The sequence below is a fragment of the Zootoca vivipara genome, chromosome 12, assembly GCF_965207765.1.
Source record: "Zootoca vivipara chromosome 12, rZooViv2.hap1.1, whole genome shotgun sequence".
Lineage (NCBI taxonomy): Eukaryota > Metazoa > Chordata > Lepidosauria > Squamata > Lacertidae > Zootoca > Zootoca vivipara.
In genome coordinates, this window is record NC_142595.1 from 3767787 (window position 1) to 3782952 (window position 15166).

At 46.4% G+C, this 15166-nt stretch overlaps 1 protein-coding gene across 5 annotated transcripts in view; it reads left to right on the forward strand.

The window, feature by feature from the left end:
• Positions 1-15166, forward strand: part of COL15A1 (collagen type XV alpha 1 chain) — a 137586-nt gene that overhangs the window by 83902 nt on the left and 38518 nt on the right. For all 5 annotated transcript variants that reach the window (XM_060282153.2, XM_088656385.1, XM_060282156.2 and 2 more), the window contains 6 exons: positions 1173-1241; positions 4716-4760; positions 5844-5888; positions 11021-11083; positions 12157-12192; positions 12869-12952. In XM_060282153.2, coding sequence (XP_060138136.2) covers positions 1173-1241; positions 4716-4760; positions 5844-5888; positions 11021-11083; positions 12157-12192; positions 12869-12952 — 342 coding nt within the window. The remainder of the gene's footprint in view (positions 1-1172; positions 1242-4715; positions 4761-5843; positions 5889-11020; positions 11084-12156; positions 12193-12868; positions 12953-15166) is intronic.

Here is a 15166-nt window from a genome sequence, read left to right on the forward strand (position 1 = left end):
TGCCAAAGTGTTTAAAGAGAATGGGATCTGGCTGACCAGCCAAAACCTGAGTTTCCCACCCTCCATGGGTCACTTTGGCAAGTGGGTGTGGCTTGGAGAATCAGCTAGGCTTCACTGTGGGCAGAAGATTCCCCACAGATGTGTGCTGGTGTGGTGGTGGTGTTGTTGTTGTTGTTGTTGAATTAGTCTCAAACTAATCTTGCTGTGTGGGGCTTTTCTCCAATGTGCAAGCATTAGGCAAGTCTCCAACTTTGAGTTCCACTGTTGTCTGGTTGAGTCCAAGACTGCGCTTATTGTGTTGCATACTGTAGAATAGAGTCATTTGTTCAGTTTCCAGGGAATGCCAAGGAATGTGTCATGTAGAACAGGTCTTGTATGCCCTTAGTGCAACTGGCCTGAATTTTGCCTGTGCAAAATATTGTGTTAAAGTTGCAAAAATTGCCAAGCTGCTGATGGCGAGTGGCTGTTGAACTTCTCCTGGAGGGTATCAGAGGTTTTTAATCGGCTGCTCTGTAGTTGGGTTGCTGTCCAAGCTTTTCTGGTGGCTATTATAGTGTGGGTGTGGGTGTGAAAGAGAGAGATCTCAGATATTTAGACCTTAGGTAAATTTGTATAACACATCTTGGGGGGATAGTGAGGTAAAGCCCCCCTTGCTTTAAATGAATAGTTGAGGAAATGCCTCCTAAATTTGTTACGTACAAAAAAGGCTGTTGGCATTCTAACTAAATATACATGCAAATGAATGGTGTTGTCGGTGGATCTGAATGAACTTGCAGAATCTCTTCTAGTTCCAACCCAGTGACTTTGACTGTAAAAAGATCAAGGATTAGCTAGAATTTGGATGACCTTCACCGTGATACCATCAGAATGCAAATGGCCCCCACTTTCCTCATGGTAGTGGAAAGGATGACCATCCTTCAAGAACTGCCCTTTGTGCTTTGGGGACTCTGTGGTTATACTTCATTGATATTACCAGCTTCCTACATCAAAAGTTCAGATTACTGAATATCTGCTGTACCCAACACTGGGTTATTGTAGGCAGAAAGTTTTAAAGAAAGATATTAAATTGTGCTTTTAAATGTCTAATAACCTACTTCAGAAAACCTTTGCCCTACGATAAGTATACAGGGGAAATAACTCTTAACTTTCCATTTTTAAAACAAACACATTAGGATATGGAAGGCTCAGGCTTCGTTGGTTTGTCACGTGAACCTGGAACCTCAAGACCAAGTGGGCGAAATGTAAGTAAGGTTGACAGCCACAGTTCTAAATCCTTGTGGCCATAATCTATCAGAATATCTCATTTTATTTAATCAGATATTTGCATTTCCCCCCTACTGACTAAGATTGCTTCCAAATGTAGGCTTTCTATTGCAGTCATATCTGATTTTTCTACATGTGTGACTGGCACATGAGCTTCCCCATGTTCTGCTTTCTTTGTGTGGCCCCCTCTGCAAGGCATGCACATATGTATTTCTGTACCTTTGTGTGTGCAGTAAATAAAAAATAAAAAAATAACCAGAAGTGCACAAGATCAAATGTTACCAGCATTCAGCTGTGATGTTTCACAAGGGATGAACTAGAAGCTTGTGCTTTGGTAAGCAAATCCATTTCTGTTTGTTTGCTTTAATACTGAGGTTTTGCAAAAGAGCAGTATTCAACTATATTACCATGCTGTTTGATTTGATGAGGCTGGGTGGCAGTATCCCCTCCCTCCTTAGTAGTGCCCTATAGGCCCCCATAACCATTAACATCCCAACCAGGCATTATCCCTACCTTAAAAATACACAGCATCAATGGAAGACCCAAAATTAGGATAGCAGTCTCGTGCAAGACCTCCATATTACTATTATTTTAAAGTCCAACATATGTGCTGCCATTACAGTCTCCAAGGCAACCTCCCACAGCTTCAGTGTGGAGACCTTACAAAAACAACTTCTCTCAATCAGGTTGCTGGAAATTCCAGCATTTATTCAGCATGCAGCATGTGGAAGAAATATTCATCTTTTGTCTTGTATTGGGGGCTGCAGGAAACAAAATGTGCTCAGGAGAAGAGCAAATAGAAGTTGGAGTGTGGCGACAGAGAGAGACCTCCCACCTAAACATCACCACACATGTGACAAACCACCCACTAAAGGGGAAGAAGATGTGCTAACAATCTTCCACATCAGTGGTGACTGGAAAGTACAATGGGTTGTTTTGACCAGGTGTCGGCAAGGTTTTTGTGGCTTGGGATGGTTCACAGTCCCGCAGACGCCGCGGTGAGCCAGAGTGTGTGCGCGCGCACGCGCAAACACTATTTCCGGTATCAAGAAAATCTTTAATAAAAAAATCAAGAAAATCTTTTTAAAAAATCAAGAAAATCTTTAATTAAAAAAATCAAGAAAATCTTTAATTAAAAAAAATCAAGAAAATCTTTAATTTAAAAAAAATCAAGAAAATCTTTAATTAAAAAAAACAACACTATTTCCGGCACTCCTTCTGACACAGAGGAGGCATGCGCAGCTTCCCATTGGCTGCAGGAGCGGGGACTGCCTTTTGCAACGCTGCCCGGCTTCCTATTGGCTGCAGGAAGCTCCCGAAATGTTTTACCATGTAGTCATAGCTACATCCTGTGTTCATATAATTCCAAGAGAAAATCACCATGCAGTAGCTTGGGGCTTCCTTGAGCACACAGGAGAGAGTACTGTACAGTCACTGGGAAAGCAGGGTGGGGCGAAAGGAAAGGATTAGGCAAATGTTCTAGACCAGAATTAGGAATGACATCATTCTCCCCCAGACTCATGCAAATTGTTATAGTTTTTCTCATGCAAGCCCATTGAAGTGACTCAGCTCAGTATTTTCAAGTCACGGTGCTGAAAAGAAGATTGCATGTTTTGAGGAGGATTTACAGTGGTGCCTCGCTAGACGAATTTAATTCGTTCCACGGGTCTTTTCTTATAACGAAAAAATTCGTCTAGCGAATCCCATAGGAATGCATTGAATTTTTTTTGAATTATTTTTTTTTGCCCATAGGAACGCATTAATTGAATTTCAATGCATTCCTATGGGAAAACGTGATTCGCTAGACGAAAACGAATTCGTCTAGCGAGGCAACCTCCGCTAGAAAAAACCTTTCGTTAAGTGAAAATTTCGTTAAGCAGGGCATTCGTTAAGCGAGGCACCACTGTAATTAGAACCTGCTGTGTTATAGGAAGAGCTTTCTTGTTGCTGTTGGTGCTACTCTGCTGCTTATTCCCTCAGCCGGAAAGGAAGCAATTCCAATGAAATATTCTCGATCCAAGTTTTGGATCATGTTGTGTGAAAGGCTGCACTGTGTCTGAAGCCAGTTCTTACTCCTCCCTGCCCAACCCTCCAAGTTGTTTCAGGAGGGAAAGGAAGGCTTAACTTCCCTTAACCTCCCAAGGTGACCATTGAGAGAGGAATTTGAGATCACTGACAGCACACCATAGAGACATAGGCAGCGCACTGTAGCTTTCAGTATTCTGCTCAAGAATTGCATCTGTTGAGACAGTTTGTTCTCTGGTCCCAATATATACACTTTGTGTTAGTTATGAAAGACACAGCATTTCCTTTTTAAAATCCACACAGGAAGGTCACCGGTTGTATGAAGTTTAAGGGGAAATGCTGTGGTCTGTAATGTCTAGTTTTGCCCTAAAGAGGCACAATTCAAAGTGACATTTGATGTACAGTATTAGTGCATAAGAAGGCCTAGAAGGGGGGTGGATTTGCACACAAGATGCTTATCATTGATGCTCTGCTACTTGGTCCACAAATAAGTTGGTTATTAGGGACGTGGGTGGCGCTGTGGGCTAAACCACAGAGCCTAGGGCTTGCCGATCAGAAGGTCAGCGGTTCGAATCCCTGCGACGGGGTGAGCTCCCGTTGCTCGGTCCCTGCTCCTGCCCACCTAGCAGTTCGAAAGCATGTCAACCTGATCCAAAACACCCACCCACCCCACTCACACACGAAACAAAGACCACGTCACAGCCAACTACAAATGAACAACCATACCCTAGGCCAGGCACCCCCAAACTTTGGCCCTCCAGATGTTTTGGACTACAATTCCCATCTTCCCTGACCACTGGTCCTGTTAGCTAGGGATCATGGGAGTTGTAGGCCAAAACATCTGGAGGGCCGCACTTTGGGGATGCCTGCCCTAGGCCAACCCCAACATCTCTCATCACCAAAGGAACACAAGCGAACAGCAGAGAACCTGCACAAGAGACGCTGACAACCCCCCCCCCACATATATTAAGTAAAATAGAAACATCATTACCCAACCCCAACCCCACCCATCGACCTTTCCCCCCCTTTATTCCCAATGTCTGAACAAATGAAACTGATTTGTAAAAATGTTACGAGAGACATTGCATATATTTTTGTAAATCAAGAAAATCTTTAATAAAAAAAATATTAAGAAAGCATGTCAAAGTGCAAGTAGATAAATAGATATCACTCTGGCAGGAAGGTTCGCCAGAAGCGGCATAGTCATGCTGGCCACATGACCCAGAAGCTGTACGCCGGCTCCCTCGGCCAATAAAGCGAGATGAGTGCCGCAACCCTAGAGTCGTCCGCAACTGGACCTAATGGTCAGGGGTCCCTTTACCTTTAAGTTGGTTATTATTGCTTATTTTAGGAAAGCTCTTTCAAAATCCGTAGCACGCAATGGTATAAAAATTTAATAAATAAAACAGTTCTATATTTTGTTATAGGGTGCAGCCGGGGAGGCCGGTCTGCAAGGACCAATGGGACCAAAGGTAATCAATGCAGCAGACTATTAAAAAAAACACAACTAGAGCGTTTGTGTACTTGTTCTAGCAAGAATTCAGTTTGCCATGTTAGCAGTACTCCCAACTAATTTGTGGTTTCATTATTTGATCAGCTACAATATTCCCCTTATTTTCAATTTTCAGACGAACAGCATTTGTGCTTATGTAGAGAAAATGGCACCACCCAAGCACAACACAGGGAGGTATCAGCTGGGCTGGGGGGGGAATCCAAGGTATCCACCCTACAAGTACTTGGGGGGAGGTGTGTGTGGGAAAATCCCAAAACAGAAGGAGGAAACTATCCTTTTGATCAGGCATCCCCAAACTTCGGCCCTCCAGATGTTTTGGACTACAATTCCCATCTTCCCCGACCACTGGTCCTGTTAGCTAGGGATCATGGGAGTTGTAGGCCAAAACATCTGGAGGGCCGCAGTTTGGGGATGCCTGCTTTTGATCATTTGGCCTTGCTGGTGGCTTGTGGTGGAAGGAGCAAGACGTTAAAGGTATGACAAGGCGGAAGATGGGAGGCTGAAGCAGAAAGGAAGATGAGGGGGAGAAAAGGGGAAGAAAAGAGATGAAAGCTGGAGGAATACTGGGAGGAGTTTAGGCAACAGCATTTCCCTTTTAAAATCCACACAGGGAGGCCGCCAGTTGTCCTATCTTTCCTACAGACAAACAGCAAATCTATATATTTTGATTATACCATAACTTCTTGTTATGACTATGTTTATGTCAAATGCCAGTGGAGTTAATGATGATTGTGTTTTCAAGACTAATCTCTTAGACCAAAGGTTTCCTTAAAACTAGTCTTTATGCACAAAAAAACTTTACTTGTCTGATATCTTCATGTACCCATTCTTTCTATAGAAGGGAAATGTCAGTGAAATCAATGCACAGTTTTTCTGAGATTTTGCTAATAAATGCAAATGCACGGTGATGCCACAAATAATGTTTAGGCCAAAGTAGGAAGGATCACGGATTAATACCTTTCAAAGTATACAAGGAAGCTTCTTGTTTAAAGAATTATTTTAGTTCTCCATTTTTAAAATGACTATTTTGTTTTTGTTTTAGGGAGAAAAAGGTGACAGTGGACTGCCAGGTACACCTGGCTTAAAGGTGAGACAATAACTAAACATGATTTATAAACTGACTTCAATGAAATAAAGGCAAATACTTTGTATCTAACACAAATTAAAGATTTAGCTGAAGTGACCATATACTTAAAGGGTAAAGGGACCCCTGACTATTAGGTCCAGTCATGACCGACTCTGGGGTTGCGTGCTCATCTCGCATTATTGGCCGAGAATTTCCAATATTCCAGTATAGATCTTGCTCTTGTGTTTTAATGTCAGGCATGCTGATCTACCCTTCTGTTTGAAGATGTACAGTATATATTTTGGCAAGGAGCGGGTGGCGCTGTGGTCTAAACCACTGAGCCTCTTGGGCTTGCCGATCAGAAGGTTGGGGGTTCGAATCCCTGCAACGGGGTGAGCTCTGTCCCATCTCCTGCCAACCTAGCAGTTCAAAAGCACCCCAGTGCAAGTAGATAAATAGGTGCTGCTGTGGTGGGAAGGTAAACAGCTTCTCAGTGTGCTCTGGCTTCTGTCACGGTGTCCCGTTGCGCCAGAAGCAGTTTAGTCCTGCTGGCCACATGACCCGGAAAGTTGTCTGTGGAAAATGCCAGTTCCCTTGGCCTGAAGCGAGATGAGCGCCACACCCCACAGTCGCCTTTGACTGGACATAACCATCCAGGGGTCCTTTACCTTTACCTATGTATTTTGGCATGTGAGAAATGCCAAGAAAATGTCTTGCTTTCTGCCTGGTAGATATACCCGGAAGTTAATCCCTAGTCCCATTTCCAGATTTGCGCATTGGACTGCAAAGACATTCTTTTATCACATTATAAAATATGCATCTTCATGTACAACATACATTTAGGTGCATGTATGGAATTGCAATGAGATGAGGCAAAGTAAAGTACCGTACGTAGACCAGAGGTTTTCAACCTTTTTGAGTTTGCAGCTCCCTTGACCAAGTACATTCTTTCTGCGGCACCTCTATGGGGTTTTGTTGTTTAGTCATTTAGTTGTGTCCAACTCTTCGTGACCCCATGGACCATAGCACGCCAGGCACTCCTGTCTTGCACTGCCTCCCGCAGTATGGTCAAACTCATGTTCGTAGCTTCGAGAACACTGTCCAATCATCTCGTCCTCCGTCGTCCCCTTCTCCTAGTGCCCTCCATCTTTCCCAACATCAGGGTCTTTTCCAGAGAGTCTTCTCTTCTCATGAGGTGGCCAAAGTATTGGAGCCTCAGCTTCAGGATCTGTTCTTCCAGTGAGCACTCAGGGCTGATTTCCTTCAGAATGGATAGGTTTGATCTTCTTGCAGTCCATGGGACTCTCAAGAGTCTCCTCCAGCACCATAATTCCTCCAGCACTATGGGGCTTAGGACCCCAATAATGTCACTGTTTGCCTGCAGAGCTGGGAGCCTCTCATTCTTATTCGAACACCCTCCCTTGTGGAGTGTTTCCTCAGCCTCCTCTGCTCTCCCCTCTCCTTGGGAGTCCTCTGGGCAGCTGTAACTGCCACCCCCTGCCCTAAAGAGAGGTCCCTCCCCACACTGCTCCACAGGGGCCTGGGAAGCACCCCCTGGCCAGCCCCAGAGGCACCATTCCTCCGGGGGGGGGGCGTGTAGTCAGGGTTGCTGCACCAAAGAGCTGTGCAAGAGCTGTGCAAGCCTTTGGGAGGCAGAGATGCAAGAGGGCATCAGAGGAGGGAGGGGAGGAAAGAAGGACAATGGCCCGTGTTGCTTGCGGCACCCCTGGTCATCATTCAAGGCACCCCAGGGTGCCACAGCACACTAGTTGAAAACCACTGAAGTAGACTAATTTGGGCCAAAGAAGCAATGAAGAAGTCCCAAAGGTGCCTGGCTAGTTTCTGACTAGATGGGTTGCCACCATAGATGCCAAGTCTCTCGTTTTCCCAGGGAAATCCCCGTTTTTCCAGCTGTTCCTAGCTGAAAAAACGTTTTTTTGGTTTTTCCCCGGTTTATTCTGGCGCAGCGGCCATTTTGGAACTGGGCGGAGCATGCTCAGAAGCGACTTCTGAGCATGCTCTGCCCAGTTCCAAAATGGCAGCAGCGCTACTTCCGGCCTGCTTTTTCCGGCCCGGTCCCTTATTTCTCTGACAGCAACTTGGCAGGTATGGTTGCCACACCAAGATAGTAGCAGAAAAGGCTGTTCTGCCCCATAGGCATGGAGCCATCTATTGCTCATTGGCTGTAGGGATATCATGTGGTCCAATGAAATGTTGGCTCCATGTCTTCCCCTTTCTCCTGACAATGGCTGGCAGTGGGGGTGTGTGGTGTTATCCTTGCCCTGCAGAGAGGCCTGATAGTGACTGGACTTATCAGGGCCATAGCTGCTACTCAGTGAGAGATTTCTCTCCTGGCCTTGGCTTTTAGTACTTTAAAATATTAATGATGATATTCACCTCCCATGGTACAACTACCTTTTTTAGTCGTATACACAGGCATGGGGCCAGGCAAGTCTCTACATTTCCTCTCTACATGTAATACCATTGAGCCCACTGGATTTCCTTGGAGTAGAAGTGAACTATGTATATTTTTTTCGTTTCCTAGAAGTATTCTCAACTCGTTTACTGGAGCCGTGCCAGTAGAAACATGAAAATGGTGCCATAGTGAATCACTTAATTATTGAAAGCTTCTGTCATGAAACAGTTTTTGCTTGCTGTAATTTAGAAAACAACAGAATGTGGACACTTGCTCCATGAATTCCATCTGTTGAACATATTTTGGATCTGTGAAAAGCAATACCAGTCAGCCTTTAAAAGCATTTTGCCTAGAATGTTGTCAACAATCATGAATCAGTCTGGTATCAGCCAAAGAAAGAAGCTTTGAAACCTGCGGTGGTCCAGCTATTTGTGTTAACACACGGAATACACCAGAACTGAGCAATTCTAGGCCCAGTTGCAGAGGGTAGGCAGCCCAGTTTCTACTGGGAAAATCTCAATAAAGCTTCTTCAGAAACACAGGAGCAAATTTGAGTGAAGCCATGTGCAGGCCTGCCTGCCTCCCACCTCTACCACGGCACCACGGGCAGTCCCACTGGGGCTTTGCCCATGCCACCACCACAGTGCTGTTGTCCTCACCATTGCCACTGTGCCCTTGCCGTGGCGGCAATTGCAATGTTGGAGCTGGCGGCAACATGGACATAATGGTCAGGGGGAGGGAGGGGGGCCAGGATCTATGAAGAAGTGGCATCATGCTAGTGGCATTGGGGCAAAACGTCTCAGGCCAGCCCTGGGTTGTCCTCATAAGTGATACTTTGGGACTCCAGCTTTGGGATGCTTCCATCTTCAAAATAGAAGATATGACCTGTAGGAAGCAGATGAAATAGAGACTTCATGAATAACATTGGCCTTCATTGGGCAATAAGGTAAAGGGACCTGTCACAGTGGCCGGAGCGGGCTACTTCAGAGTAACGACTCTACACAGCTCTGCATTTTATTCTTTTATTGGTGCTGCGTATTTACAGTGCTGAAGTCATTGCTATTTACACGGAGCTATGTGTTCAGTCGGGTTCAGAACCTCCGAATGGCTTTTGGCGCGTCTTTCTCCAACACAAAAGCCTGGGTAGACCCATCCTCTTTCCTCTCCGCTTTCTGCGTAATTCCGGAGTTGGGGGGATGGGTCTCCCCCCCTTATTTGCCCCTTCCTGTCCCACCTGGGACCCTGGCTCCGCTACCTTGCCTGAGCCTCGGACACGACTTCCTGCTTCCCCACTGGAATCGGAACTCTCTCTGCTTTCCCCTGTGCTCGGGGATGGGCTTGAACTCAGGAGGGGAGGGACTTCGCGATATCCCCTGTCCCTCACAGGACCCCTGACCATTAGGTCCAGTCGTGACCGACTCTGGGGTTGCGCGCTCATCTCGCATTATTGGCCGAGGGAGCCGGCGTACAGCTTCCAGGTCATGTGGCCAGCATGACAACGCTGCTTCTGGCAAACCAGAGCAGCACATGGAAATGTCGTTTACCTTTCCACTGTAGCGGTTCCTATTTATCTACTTGCATTTTGACGTGCTTTCGAACTGCTAGGTTGGCAGGAGCTGGGACCGAGCAACAGGAGCTGACCCCGTCACAGGGATTCGAACCGCTGACCTTCTGATCAGCAAGCCCTAGGCTCAGTGGTTTAACCACAGCGCCACCTGGGTCCCATTGGGCAATAGCAGATTGTTATTTCTTGCTATGTTTGCTGAAGGCTCAGACTATTTATATTTGGAGCATAGTATACTATTTTTTGTCTTGCTTTGGCTGTTTGCCATTTGTTCAATGTCTCATCTGGGGTGAATTTGACAGGGACGCAGGTGCAGTCTCGTCTAAACCATTGAGCCTCTTGGGCTTGCCGATCGGAAGGTCGGGAGTTCGAATTCCTGCAACGGGGTGAGCTCCTGTTGCTCGGTCCCAGCTCCTGCCAACCTAGCAGTTCAAAAGCACACCAGTGCAAGTAGATAAATAGGTACTGCTGCGGCAGGAAGGTCAACGGTGTTTACGTGCGCTCTGGCTCCCGTCACGGTGTTCCAGTACACCAGAAGCCGTTTAGTCCTGTTCTCCACACGACCCGGAAAGCTGACTGTGGACAAACGCCGGCTCCCTTGGCCTGAAGCGAGACGAGCGCCACACCCCCTAGTCACCTTTGACTGGACTTAACCGCACTGGCGGAGGAAGAGGAATGTGGGGGGAGTGCAGCGCCCCCGGCAGCACGATCCCAGTGGGTGCCATGACAGCTGTCCCCCCGCCTGCGCTGGGCGCCACGCCCCCGAAGGCGGCGCGCCCTGCTCCCCAGAACGCGTGCGCCGGGGACGCACGCCAGCCCCGCCTGTTCTCCATCCCCCAGTGCCGAAGCATGAAGCTCCGCCACTGCTTAACCGTCCAGGGGTCCTTTACCTTTTTACCTCAATGAAGCTTTTGAAAACTGTACCATGTATAATCAGTAAAGAGATGGTGGCCCTGAGATGCCAGGACTCTCTTGAGATGAGTGCTCTCTTCATGTTTGCCTGGCTTTGTTGCCTGGAGTGCTCAGCCCTGTGTTACTTTTTCTTTCCCTGTGATCTTTACATTTGTAGTAAGCCTTTGGGGGCATTGGGATGAATTCTCTGGATCGTGGCCTCAGTTAGGAGAAGCTGATGAATCAGTGCAGTGAATGTGGGATCTTTTTGTGTTCCATTAGGGAGAGCAAGGCCCAGAAGGAAAGCCAGGATTTCCTGGTGTTGCTGGGAGACCTGGAGACACGGTGAGTAGGCTATGAACTTCCTTCTCTAGGCATCACTTGACATTGTAGCCTGAGATGTTCAGGGACATCGTTTCAGGTTTAGGTGTGGGAGCCGGACAAATAAATTTCAATAAGCAGCAAACAACATTGAAAGCAAGATCCCAAGACCCACAGATGGGTGTATATTAAGATTAAATTGCATATTTATATGCTCCCACATTCTACAAGCCCTTCTTAAAGGTCGAAGCACATGGTACACTGTAAGCGTTTTGTAATTTTGTATTTTTCAAGTGTTTACAGTTATTTTGTTCTATGTCTCATAATGACAACAATGTTAACCTGTGCGTTGCAGGTACCTGCTTTTTTTTTTCTCAGTGAAGGAGATTTGTGCCCTTGGCCAAAATGACTAGGCCTACTTCACTGTTGTCACTCAACAAGAAAAGCCACTGAGTTGGGCTGTGATCTAGATGCCCCCGAAGCAGAGCCATTTGTGGTCTGAAACTCACAAGGTTGGGGGTTGCCACTGAATTCTACCCATGGGGAAATGGGATCAGTTTACCCACGAGATCACCGTACCCCACATGTGCCCACTCAACCGCTTCTGTCGGCAGAACTGGCACTATTACAGGTGTCACATAATACCTGTTTGGCATTTGTAACTCCTTGATCGTTTAATGTGGTTGTGTCTGCACTTTGGAACTCCCTGCCTCTTGATATCAAGCAGGTGCCTTTTCGACGCCTGCTGAAAACATTCCTGTTTAGGCAAGCCTATCTAGCTGCTTAGAAAGTTGAAGAAATTTTAATCTGTTTTAGTGTTTTAAGTTTTGCACGCCTTTAAATTAGGATTGTGCATTTTTCTTGATTTTACTGCTTTGTCTTTTGTAAACCACTTTGAGGGGTTTTTTTATAAAAGAAATCAAGCGGTGTATAAATTTTATTAAATAAATAAAAGCATTTCTGACCTTTTGTCTATTGTTTTGTCCATTGTTTCTCTCATGGATAGCTGTGTTGCAATATGTACAATCTATATTATTAGCGACAGTGTTGCCGTCTTCCTTTCAAGCAATTAATACTGGATTATAAATTAAATGCAGGGGTCAAAAGGAGATAAGGGTGACCCAGGACCCAAGGTAAGAAGTGGCTTTCATTTTATTTCAATTCAATATCCACTTGGATATTGCATCATCTTTTTAAAAGGGCTGAAGGTGCTACATACAGGTCCCGCTATCCACCCGTTATCTGCAGATACACTTATCCACACGCAAAGAATTTTGCCCAAACCTTAATAATAATTAATAATAATTCCCTGCCCATCTGGCTGGGTTTCCCCAGCCCACTCTGGGCAGCTTCCAACTCATACCGTTATGTGTGGGTGATTCAGATATCCAGGCAGCTGGAGTTTGCCCACTTCCTTACTTGTTTGTGCTTTGCTGGTTGGCAGCAGCTATTTTTCAGGCAAAAGTCGTGCAAAGGAGGGATGGGGAAAAGAGATGGGCCAATCAGGGAGAAGGAGAGATCGGACACACCAGTTTTGCTTTGTCTTTCTTCTGTTGGTTGGCTCTGGGCATTTTAGGAAGAAAACATGGCTGGAGAAAGAGCATGGATTAGAAATGTTCCCACGGGAAATAATGGAAATCACCAGCTTGTTATGCGAACGCTCACCTGACAAACAATTTTCTGAGAACGCATTGAGTTTGGAAAGCGGAACCTGTGTGTATATAAATCAGAAGATTGACATTGTTTGGTTTTGTCTCATTCCCTAAGGTCATTGCCTGCGCTCCTAACCACCATATTCTCTTGCAATAGGGCAAACCAGGACAAGATGGTGCCAGTGTTGTGGGGCCACCTGGACCACCTGGACCACCTGGTCCCATCCTAGCCATTCCTAGGGTAGGCGCCTGATTGCTATTCTGCTGCACCATTATAACCGCCTTTTGTGCATTTGTGTAGTGCTGCTCCTAAGGTCTGCCACTTATGGAAGTTTGGAGGTAAGGCCTACCACAAAAATCTTGGAATCATTCCGGAAATCCTCCCGTTCTTTGCCACATCTGTTCCATACTAGGCAATGGAGTACATTGGTAGGTAAAAAGAGAGAGGGAGTGGGATGTGAGAGCTAGGCTCTGCTTCACTGTCATCACAACTAGACTTCGTAGCAGGAGCGAACCGTGCTGTTTGACCGCCTTGCTGTCCCCACCAAACCCCATGGGTCCCATGGCTGCAGCTTCCAGGTCAGCCACATCTTGAGAGCCCTGCAAAATTGTGTAAGACCTTCAGAGATGGCCCAGCCCTGCTCCAACACTGGGTCGCCAGACGTTGTGTGACGATACCCCGAACCCTCCCCGGAGTAAATACACAGGAGACATTGCATAAGGTTAATGGGTGTAGAAGGCCACAACTTTATTAATTACGGATGTAGAGAGGTATTGGCTTAGGCATTGGATCTAACCGTCTATATCCGACTCCAGCCCGCTCTGCTGGCAGTCTGTGAAGGGTTAACCACCATTGGGTGAGCCCTGCGATGCACATCAACTAGGAACTCACCCCGGGGCCACCGCTAGGGGCGTGCGTTAGGCCCTCGCCTACCACAGCTTCGGACATGGCCACGCCCCGGACTCCTTAAGGGAGTACCCTTCAGCATTTTGGGGGAGGTGATGGCAGCAACCTCCCCCCCACCTGTAACCTTTCAGAGATAATCCAATGCCTGCCGCCAAAACCAAAGTTGTGAGAAGTTGCTACGAGGTAGGCAAAAACCACCAGGCCACAGCCAATTTGCCAAGTGGGAAAATTCCTACCAGGCCCCTCAATGACGACCAACCAAGGTCCATAGCAATGTCGGAAGGAGAGACCTGACTAGTGGGAGGGTGGGCGGGAAAACGCAGCAGCTGGGGGTCCTGCAAGAGAAAAGAGGCAGATTCCTTGCCGCGCGCTCACTTAAATCAGCGAGCCACGCCCCCTGGTGCGTCCTGATTGGATGCGCCAAGGGAGCACCGCGGCCGGGAGCTGGCCAATGGGCTGGGGGGGAGGGAGAATGGCAACCATTCCCCCACCACGTGTAGGCTTCGTGGTGCCCACAATCTCCCCTCCTCCTACGGCGGAAGGGACTTTGTTGGACTACAGCTCCCATTATCCACAGCCATCATGGCCAGCCCAGCAGAAGTTGGGGAGGGCTGCCTTACTGGTTTGACTCAAAAAGATTCAGTTTACTTGTGAGTGAGCTGAAGAACAAGGCTTTACGTCGCACAAGAGAGGAAGCAAAAGTGGTGTCCTTTTCTTTAACTTACCCTAATTGTTTGTGAGGTTTAAGGACTCTGCATATATGCAGATGCCTTACATTGCACCGGACTCCATTTGTACACCATCACCTTAGGCACACACCTCTATTTGGACATTCAGTAGCCCTGCCGAGAACAAAAGCACCTTTCCAAAAAGCACCATCTCTCCCAGGTAGTTGCTGCTCGGTTGCCATTGACCAGCCAGGCTTTCTAGTTGCTTGAAGAAGCTAATATCTGTGAGGGAAGGAAATATTTTAGCTGAAGAAAGAAAAAAAAAGCAGCTCCAAACGCCAAACTCTAAGGGCAGACCTCAGACCACCTCATAATCCTCTGAGCAAGCAGAACTGCACCCCCAAATTAGAAACAACAAGAACCATGTTTTTAACTACCTTCTGTTCTGCTACATAAACTAAAATACAGAACAAACTACTTTTTCAAGCTTTCCTGCCCAAGCATTCTGGAAAGCATGTTTGTTACCAATATATGCAGAAATAAAGATGTCTAACATTTGACTGAACTATGTTTCGATTCTCCAGTGAACCCATGTGAGCTAGTTTGAAACCTGAAAGTTTTTTGAAATTACCCATGTGAATTTGTTCTTATATGAAAATGGCCCTCGTGGATGGCCCTTGTGGTCTCTTCCAACTCTATGATTCTATGAAAAGCAAATTACTCCAACTTCTAGAGATGAAGTCAGATGTTGAGAGTTTATATTCCATTGAGGCACAGAGGTAGAGGGAAGCCAATCAGTAACATATGACAATATGGTTTTATTGGTATGTTTTATTATTTTATAAGTAAGACACCTAGAGAAATTACTTTGAGTAATTGT